The following is a 10000-nucleotide window of genomic DNA, read 5'->3' on the forward strand; positions in this document are numbered from 1 at the left end:
ACGTGAGGAATCCAGTATAACGTGAGGAACCCAGTAGGAATGTGAGAAACCCAGTAGAACGTGGGGAACCCAGTAGGAATATGAGGGACCCAGTAAGAACGTGAGGAACCCAGTAGGAAGATGAGGAACCCAGTACAACGTGTGGAACCCAGTAGGAATATGAGGGACCCAGTAAGACCATGAGGAACCCAGTAAGAAGATGAGGAACCCAGTACAACGTGTGGAACCCAGTAGGAATATGAGGGACCCAGTAGGAATGTGAGGAACCCAGTAGGAAGATGAGGAACCCAGTACAATGTGAGAAACCCAGTACAATGTGGGGAACCCAGTAGGAATGTGGGGAACCCAGTAGGAATGTGAGGAACCCAGTAGGAAGATGAGGAACCCAGTAGGAAGATGAGGAACCCAGTACAATGTGGGGAACCCAGTAGGAACGTGAGGAACCCAGTATAACTCTCCACCATCAATGCCCCAATCAATGCATGATATGTTTCTGTTCACAGAGGAGACTCTCAGCTGCCACAATGATCAATAATCAATCATCAATAATCAATACATACAAAGCACATGGAGACAGAAAATAAGGCAGTGAAAAAAATAACAATCAGTTCTTCTCTACTTCCCCTAAACTTCCTGTAACTGCTGCTTCCATCAGAAGAGTTTCATCCAATCAGAACATTCGATTCTCTTTGTTCACATTAGAACCAAAATACAGGAAGTTCATTCACAAACTGAAAGTCATATAGAGCCCGATCAAAGCACTGCTGGGGGCCACAGTCAGGGGCTGTGATGATGGTAGTTGAAGTGTGAGGGTAGTTGAAGTGTGATGATAGTTGAAGTGTGATGGTAGTTGAAGTGTGATGGTAGTTGAAGTGTGATGATAGTTGAAGTGTGATGGTAGTTGAAGTGTGATGGTAGTTGAAGTGTGATGATAGTTGAAGTGTGATGGTAGTTGAAGTGTGATGGTAATTGAAGTGTGATGGTAGTTGAAGTGCAATGGTAGTTGAAGTGTGATGGTAATTGAAGTGTGATGGTAGTTGAAGTGTGATGGTAATTGAAGTATGATAGTTGAAGTGTGATGATAGTTGAAGTGTGATGGTAATTGAAGTGTGATGGTAGTTGAAGTGTGATGGTAATTGAAGTATGATAGTTGAAGTGTGATGATAGTTGAAGTGTGATGGTAATTGAAGTGTGATGGTAGTTGAAGTGTGATGATAGTTGAAGTGTGATGGTAATTGAAGTGCGATGGTAGTTGAACTCCAGCAAAGACCTGTAGTTTACTTTAATTTCAGCTGCTGTCAGTCTGTATACAGTCAACACTGTGAACCCCAGCAGAGACTAACAACCAAAAACCAACAATGAAGAAAGCAGCTTGGAGCTGCAGATCAGATGACTGTGGAACATGGAGGCAGTCTGAGTCTGAGGTCTCCGGTCAAATACTGTGGACGCTGTGGACGAATGTTGTGGACGAATGTTGTGGACCTAGGTCAAACCCACCAATCTCTTGTCTCCTCCATCACTTTAGGCCCCGCCCACTACATCTAACTTAAAAAGAGAAGTCTGATTCACAACCATCAGTCTGAGGGATCATCCGTTTACACTTCACATCACTTTACTCTTTCTTCATATGTTTTATATCAACTGGAGAACTTTGCTCTCACAACTTTTATTTTTGCATAAAGAATCCATGAAAGACTTTCAGAGTCTTTGACTGTTGTTTCACTTAAAACACTAAAACAGGAACCATCTTTCATCTGACCTCATGTCATGTCCACCAATCAGGGCATCACGTCTCCAGGATGAGACGCGTCTCCAGGTGGAGGGAAATGGCTGATCGTCCACTCCCAGATGAAGTCATTAAAGTCAGACAGAGCTGCAGCGACACGCTGTGACAAGAGCAACACTACACAATGCAGTATGACATCAGCAGGGGGCGGGGTCATTAAAAGAGACAGTAAAAGACAACACGGTATGAGTGAGCTCGCTGTCGGGGTCAGAGGTCAACATGGATGAGATCAGGTCAATCATGAGATCAAATAAACATGGAGTATAAAAAAGAAGCGTTCACAACACGCAGACAGCATGAGGATCAAAGTAGTAACATGAAATAGATACCTGATACCTGAGTTAGATACCTGCAGACAGGTGAACACAACATGACCCGGCTGGAACCCAAAACCTGATAACTTCCTGTTTCACCTGCTGCTCCAACACTGCTGATCACATGACTGTAACCTGATCACATGACTGTAACCTGATCACATGACTGTAACCTGATCACGTGTGTGACCAGGTGTGTGAAGCAGCAGCTGCAGATGTTGGGTTCGGTAACGGGTCATAATGCCTTCATGGATTGATTAGTGCACGGAGAGCTGATCACAGGTGTCAGCCTCCTCTACCTCCACTCACTCTCACACACACTCTCTCACACTCTCACTCTCTCTCTCTCACTCTCTCACACACTCTCACTCACACGCTCACTCTCTCACTCTCTCTCACACTCTCTCACACACTCTCACACACTCTCACACACACACCATCAAGTGAGATGATGAAGATGAAGATGATGGTTCTGTTTTAATATTCACTTCTTTGATTACTCCCTCTCTCTGCAGGTTTGTCTCTTGAGAGGAAGTGGGAGGTGCAGGAGGAGGGACGAGCCCAAGGGCAGGAAGTAGGAGGAGCCAGCAGGTGGAGACAGGGTCAGGTCTCCACAGCATCACACAGGATCTGCTCCAGCACCGTCAGCAGGTGTTTCAGGCCGTAGATGTAGCCGTGATCGGGGCTCTCGCTCGGAAAAACATGGGCGAAGTCGATCATCCTCACTTCTACCTGCGTGTCTCCTGCCCCCCCCTCTGTGACATCACCTCCGTGTCCTGTCCCCACCCCCTCCTCCCTCCCTCCCCCCGCTTCCTTTCTTTCCAGTTGGGACTTGTTTCCGTTCCCGTTCGGTGCTCGTTTCCATGCAGAGTTGTCTTCACACAGAGCGGAGATGTTCTCTCCAGGAACCGAGCTCGCCGTTATCTGCACAGCATCGCCTTCCCCACTGTTGCCATGGTGATGGCCCGTATCACAGTGGTGGTCTCCATCTTTCCTGTGATTGGTGTAAAGAGTGTCCAGGCTGCAGTCGCAGGGAGGGGACACCTGAATGTTGTTGTTGTTGTACTCAGGCACTTCCTCCTCCTGACCCGACACTTCCCTCCCTCCTTTCCCTCCCCCCCCCCTCCCGCTGCCAGCCGGCGCTGACAATGTGGCGGTTTTCATGGTGGTCGGACTGATCAGGGGACTGCTGAGGAGGGAGGACAGGGAGGATGAGGAGAAGGAGGAGGGGAGGCCCTCGTAGACGAAGAGGAGAGAGCTGGCGTAGAAGGCCAGCTGCCGCTGCGACTGGAACCAGCGCAGGATCCGCTGCACTCGGAGGATGCTGGCCGACACTGCGTCCTTCCTCAGACCCTGTCCGTTCTGGAAGAACTGAGCCAGACCTGCAGGGGACAGCAGAGGGACGGACATCCTCAGGTCTGTTATCATGTGATCACCTGAAGCCTCCTCCTGCTCCTCCCCCTTCACTGACCGACCACAGCTTTATGATAATTATAATAATAATAATATTATCATTAATAATATTATTGTTAATAATGAAATTATTATATTATTATTAATAATAATAACTTCATTATCATGAATAATATTAATTATAGTATTATTCATAATACTATTGTAATTAATAATGATATAATTAATATTATTATTATTATTAATAATAATGATATTATTATATTAATAATAATTATAATAATAACATACTCTATCCAAACACTCACCAGTCTGAATGGTGTCCTTCACCAGGCCTCGGCCATAGTGCTGGTCATAGGAGTCGAAGGAGTCACTGCACACCTGGTACACCTGCAACAGACCAACACACACTGGCTTAGACAGAGAGAGAGAGAGAGAGAGAGAGAGAGAGAGAGAGAGAGTGTGTGTGTGTGTGTGTGTGTGTGTGTGTCAGCATGTCACAAACTACGAGATTGATTTAGTCATGAACACCAAGCTCATAAACATGAATTATAAACAGTCATCCTGCCTCGTTGTGTCTGGAAACATGTCTGATTGTCAGAGAAGTCCAGAACCACAGGAGGTCCAGAACCAGATTATGAAGTCCAGAACCACAGGAGGTCCAGAACCAGATTATGAAATCCAGAACCACAGGAGGTCCAGAACCAGATTATGAAGTCCAGAACCAGAGGATTACGCTTTGTTGAGTTTGTGATGCATCTGTCACTAACAGAATCTCCTCCCACATAACAGTCATGTGATTAATCTGAAATCATGGCAGACTGCAGTAGTTCATCAGACTCCGCCCCTCCTCAGTAGATGTTCGTCTCTGGCGCATTTTACTGGTTCCGGCTCTGGTATGTTCTACTGCTTCCGTCTCCGGTACTTCCAACTACTGGTTCAGTCTGTGGTACGTTTTACTGGTTCCGTCTCTGGTAAGTTCTACTGGTTCCATCTCTGGTAAGTTCTACTGTTTCCGTCTCTGGCACGTTTTACTGGTTCTGTCTCTGGTATGTTCTACTGGTTCTGTCTCTGGTATGTTCTACTGGTTAAGTCTCTGGTACGTTTTACTGGTTAAGTCTCTGGCATGTTCTCCTGGTTCTGCCTCTGGTATGTTCCACTGGTTCTGTCTCTGGTACATCCAACTACAGGTTCCGTCTCTGGTTTGTTCTACTGGTTCTGTCTCCGGTATATTCTATTGCTTCCGTCTCTGGCACGTTTTACTGGTTCCGTCTGTGGTCCGTTCTACTGGTTCCGTCTCTGGCACGTTCTACTGGTTCCGTCTCTGGTATGTTTTACTGGTTCTGTCTCTGGCACTTTCCACTGGTTCTGTCTTGTATTTTCTACTGCTTCTGTCTCTGGCACGTTCTACTGGTTCAGTCTCTGGTACATTCTACCGGTTCCATCTCTGGTATGTTTTACTGGTTCCGTGTCTGGTACATCCAAATACTGGTTCCATCTCTGGCATGTTCTACTGTTTCCTTCTCTGGCACGTTCTACTGGTTCTATCTCTGGCACGTTCTACTGGTTCTGTCTCTGGCACGTTTTACTATTTTTTTCTGTGGTACATCCAACTACAGGTTCCGTCTCTGGCACGTTTTACTGGTTCCGTGTCTGGCACGTTCTACTGGTTCTGTCTCTGGTGTGTTCTACTGGTTAAGTCTCTGGTACGTTTTACGGGTTCCGTGTCTGGCACGTTCTACTGGTTCAGCCTCTGGTACATTCAACTACAGGTTCCGTCTCTGGTTTGTTCTACTGGTTCTGTCTCTGGTATGTTCTACTGCTTCCGTCTCTGGCACGTCCTACTGGTTCTGTCTCTGGTATGTTCTCCTGGTTCTATCTCTGGTAAGTTCTACTGCTTCCGTCTCTGGCACGTCCTACTGGTTCTGTCTCTGGTGTGTTCTACTGGTTAAGTCTCAGGTACGTTTTATGGGTCCCGTGTCTGGCATGTTTTACTGGTTCCGTCTCTGGCACGTTCTACTGGTTCCGTCTCTGGTATTTTCTCCTGGTTCTGTCTCTGGTAAATCCAACTACAGGTTCCGTCTCTGGTTTGTTCTACTGGTTCCGTCTCTGGTATTTTCTACTGTTTCTGTCTCTGGCACGTTCTACTGGTTCAGTCTCTGGTACATTCTACTGGTTCAGTCTCTGGTACATTCAACTACAGGTTCCGTTTCTGATTTCTTCTACTGGTTCTGTCTCTGGTGTGTTCTACTGGTTAAGTCTCTGCTACGTTTTACGGGTCCCGTGTCTGGCACGTTCTACTGGTTCTGTCTCTGGTATGTTCTCCTGGTTCTGTCTCTGGTACATCCAACTACAGGTTCCGTCTCTGGTTTGTTCTACTGGTTCTGTCTCTAGTATGTTCTGCTGTTTTGTTTCTGGCACATTCTACTGGTTCCGTCTCTGGTACGTTTTACTGGTTCTGTGTCTGTTACATCCAACTACTGGTTCCATCTCTGGTATGTTCGACTGCTTCCGTCTCTGGTACGTTCTACTGTTTCCGTCTCTTGCACTTTCCACTGGTTCTGTCTCTGGTACAGTCTATGGTTTCCATTTCTGGCACGCTCTACTGGTTCCATCTCTGGCACGTTCTACTGGTTAAGTCTCTGGTACGTCCTACTGTTTTCGTTCCGTGTCTGATACATCCAACTACTGCTTCCATCTCTGGCATGTTCTACTGCTTCCGTCTCTGGTACGTCCTACTGGTTCTGTCTCTGGCACGTTCTACTGGTTCCATCTCTGGTATGTTTTACTGGTTCCGTGTCTGGTACATCCAAATACTGGTTTCATCTCTGGCATATTCTACTGTTTCCTTCTCTGGCACGTTCTACTGGTTCTATCTCTGGTACGTTCAACTGGTTCCGTCTCTGGCACGTTCTACTGGTTCTGTCTCTGGCACGTTCTACTGGTTCCATCTCTGGTACGTTTTACTATTTTTTTCTGTGGTACATCCAACTACAGGTTCTGTCTCTAGTATGTTCCACTGGTTCTGTCTCTGGTACATTCTACTGTTTCCGTTTCTGGCACGCTCTACTGATTCCGTTTCTGGAACATTCTACTGGTTCCATCTCTGGAACGTTCTACTGGTTCTTTCTCTGGTACATCTAGCTACTGGTTCTGTCTGGTACATTTTACTGGTTCCATTTCCGTTTTAAGATTAAAAATAAAAACATTAAACACTTTCCACTGGTTCTGTCTCTGGTACGTTCTACTGTTTCCGTTTCTGGAACGCTCTACTGATTCCGTTTCTGGAACATTCTACTGGTTCCGTCTCTGGCATGCTCTACTGGTTGTATCTCTGATACGTTCTAATGCTTCCATCTCTGGTGCATTCTACTGTTTCCGTTTCTGGAATATTCAACTGGTTCCGTCTCTGGTATTTTCTACTGCTTCTGTCTCTGGCACATTCTACTGGGTCAGTCTCTGGTACATTCTACTGGTTCAGTCTCTGGTATATTCTACTGGTTCCGTCTCTGGTACGTTTTACTGGTTCTGTGTCTGATACATCCAACTACTGGTTCTGTCTTTGGTATGTTCTACTGGTTCCGTCTCTGGCACGTTCTCCTGGTTCAATCTCTGGTACTTTTTACTATCATTTTCTGTGGTACATCCAACTACTGGTTCTGTCTCTGGTATGTTCTACTGGTTTCGTCTCTGGGACGTTCTGCTGGTTCTGTCTCTGGTATGTTCCACTGGTTCCATCTCTGGCACTTTCTACTGGTTCCATGTCTGGTATGTTTGACTGGTTCCATCTCTGGCACGTTCTATTGCTTCCGTCGCTGGTAAGTCCTACTGGTTCCGTCTGTGGTATGTTCTCCTTGACCAGACATCAAGAGAACAGGTGAGCAGTCAGAACACTGAAGCCACCAGGTGACATTCATGAGCAGTTTACAAAGGGACAGACAGATAGTCATGAAACTGCTTCTTCACACTAACACTGACCTTTAACCACAATGAACCGTGTACACGCCTGAACACCCAGCTGCTCCTCTCGTGAGGTTCGAGGACGTAATACATCTGAGGACAAATAAACTTCACAGTACTGCATGTCAAGAGGCCTGTCGGAGGTCACTGTGTGTATTACATTATGTAAACACACACAGTGGCCCACCTCGTTAACATACCAATCATCTGATAAGCAGCTGATTGAGCTCAGAGGGCGTTTTCTGTTTGTAGCAGGAAACCCCAAACCAGGAAGTGATGATGATTGCAGGTTGTGATGGAAACTGATTAATTTGATAAAGACTTTCTTCCTTTCAAACAGATAAGTTCTCTGTATCTGTCATCTGTGCCTGTGTAACAGCCTCTAAAGAGACTTGACATGTTGCACAACGTCTGACGGTGAGTCAGCAGGTTTTGGTTAACGCTCCGTAATGCAACGCTCCGTAACGCTCCGCAACGTAACGTTCCGCAACGCTCCGTAATGTAATGTTCCGTAACGCTCCGTAACGCTCCGCAACGTAACGTTACGCAACGCTCCGTAATGTAATGTTCCGTAACGCTCCGTAACGTAATGTTCCGTAACACTCCGTAATGTAATGTTCCGTAACGCTCCGTAACGCTCCGCCACATAATGTTCCGTAACGCTCCGTAACATAATGTTCCGTAACGCTCCGTAACGCTCCGCAACGTAACGCTCCGTAACGCTTCGCAACGTAACGTAACGCAACGCAACGCAACGCAACGCAACGCTCCGTAACGTAATGTTCTGTAACGCTCCGTAACGTAATGTTCCGTAACGCTCCGCAACGTAATGTTCCGTAACGTTACGCAACGCTCCGTAATGTAATGTTCCGTAACGCTCCGTAACGCAATGTTCCGTAACGCTCCGTAACGTAATGTTCCGTAATGCTCCGTAACGTAACGCTCCGTAACGTAATGTTCCGTAACGCTCCGCAACGTAATGTTCCGTAACGCTCCGCAACGTAATGTTCCGTAACGTTACGCAACGCTCCGTAATGTAATGTTCCGTAACGCTCCATAACATAATGTTCCGTAATGCTCCGTAACGCTCTGTAACGTAATGTTCCGTAACGCTCCACAAAGCTCCGTAATGTAATGTTCCGTAACGATCCGTAACGTAATGTTCCGTAACGCTCCGTAACGTAATGCTCCGTAACGCTCTGTAACGTAATGTTCCGTAACGCTCCACAAAGCTCCGTAACGTAATGTTCCGTAACGATCCGTAACGTAATGTTCCGTAATGTAAAGTTCCGTAATGTAATGTTCCGTAACGCTCCGCAACGTAATGTTCCGTAACGTTACGCAACGCTCCACAAAGCTCCGTAACGTAATGTTCCGTAACGCTCCGTAACGTAATGCTCCGTAACGCTCTGTAACGTAATGTTCCGTAACGCTCCGCAACGCTCCACAAAGCTCCGTAACGTAATGTTCCGTAACGATCCGTAACGTAATGTTCCGTAACGCTCCGTAACGTAAAGTTCCGTAACGCTCCGTAACAACTCTCACCCTCATGCCGAGGACCAGGAAGCCGATCTCCTCCATCAGCGGGTACTTCCTGATCTGCTGCTCTCGTTTCTCCTGCGAGGCGAACGGGTCGTAGCTGCGCTGACCCAGCTTCACGTCCATGATGCACGGCTTGACGAAGCGACGCGTCACATCCTCCAGCTTCAGGTACAGGTCTGGGACCGAGACAGGGACACAGTGAGGGGGGACAGAAACAGGGTGATGTCACAGTGACCTTTAACCTTTTAGATAGAACATGTCATCATGTTATCCTGTCAGACATTTGTGAGACATTCTGTTATCATTAGTGTTTGACTTATGGTCACAACGTTTGTTTGTGAGATCGCAGTGACCTTTGACCCGAAAAATCAATTCATCGTTGAGTCCGAGTGAAGACAGTCCCCCAGAGATCTGGTTCTAAAGAATGGGACGGACAGGTGAACAGACTGACAAGACAGGTGGAAAGACTGACGGACAGGCAGACAGGCTGACGGACAGGTGGACGTCCGGTGAAGCTCCGCCTCTTACCGTTGTGGCTGTCGGGAGATGACCAGGTGCCGTAATATTTAGGAAGATGGTTCTGGAGGTCCAACAGACAGGGATCACAGCAATCCTCAGCATACACCTAGAACACACACACACACACACACACACACACACACACACACACACACACACACACACATCATCATCATCATCCTGTACACACACACACACCATCATCATCATCATCATCCTGTACACACACACCATCATCATCATCATCCTGTACACACACACACACACACACATCATCATCATCATCATCCTGTACACACACACACACCATCATCATCATCATCATCCTGTAGACACACACCATCATCATCATCATCATCCTGTAGACACACACCATCATCATCATCATCATCATCATCATCCTGTACACACACACACACACACACACACACACACACAACATCATAATCATCATGGCCACACACAC

General features: G+C 46.8%; 1 protein-coding gene across 1 annotated transcript in view; it reads right to left on the reverse strand.

Annotated features, from left to right (window-relative positions):
• Nucleotides 1-10000, reverse strand: part of ipmkb (inositol polyphosphate multikinase b) — a 19454-nt gene that overhangs the window by 724 nt on the left and 8730 nt on the right. Inside the window, exons 3-6 of the mRNA XM_069168538.1 lie at nt 9544-9640; nt 9019-9191; nt 3822-3903; nt 1-3482 (exon numbers count right to left, since the gene is read on the reverse strand). The exon at nt 1-3482 is cut by the window's left edge and continues 724 nt beyond it. Of these exons, the coding sequence (XP_069024639.1) occupies nt 2704-3482; nt 3822-3903; nt 9019-9191; nt 9544-9640 (1131 nt within the window). The 3' untranslated portion in view covers nt 1-2703. The remainder of the gene's footprint in view (nt 3483-3821; nt 3904-9018; nt 9192-9543; nt 9641-10000) is intronic.

This window comes from Embiotoca jacksoni, unplaced genomic scaffold (genome assembly GCF_022577435.1).
Source record: "Embiotoca jacksoni isolate LCO1_2020_lvr unplaced genomic scaffold, fEmbJac1.0.p SCAF_40, whole genome shotgun sequence".
NCBI lineage: Eukaryota > Metazoa > Chordata > Actinopteri > Embiotocidae > Embiotoca > Embiotoca jacksoni.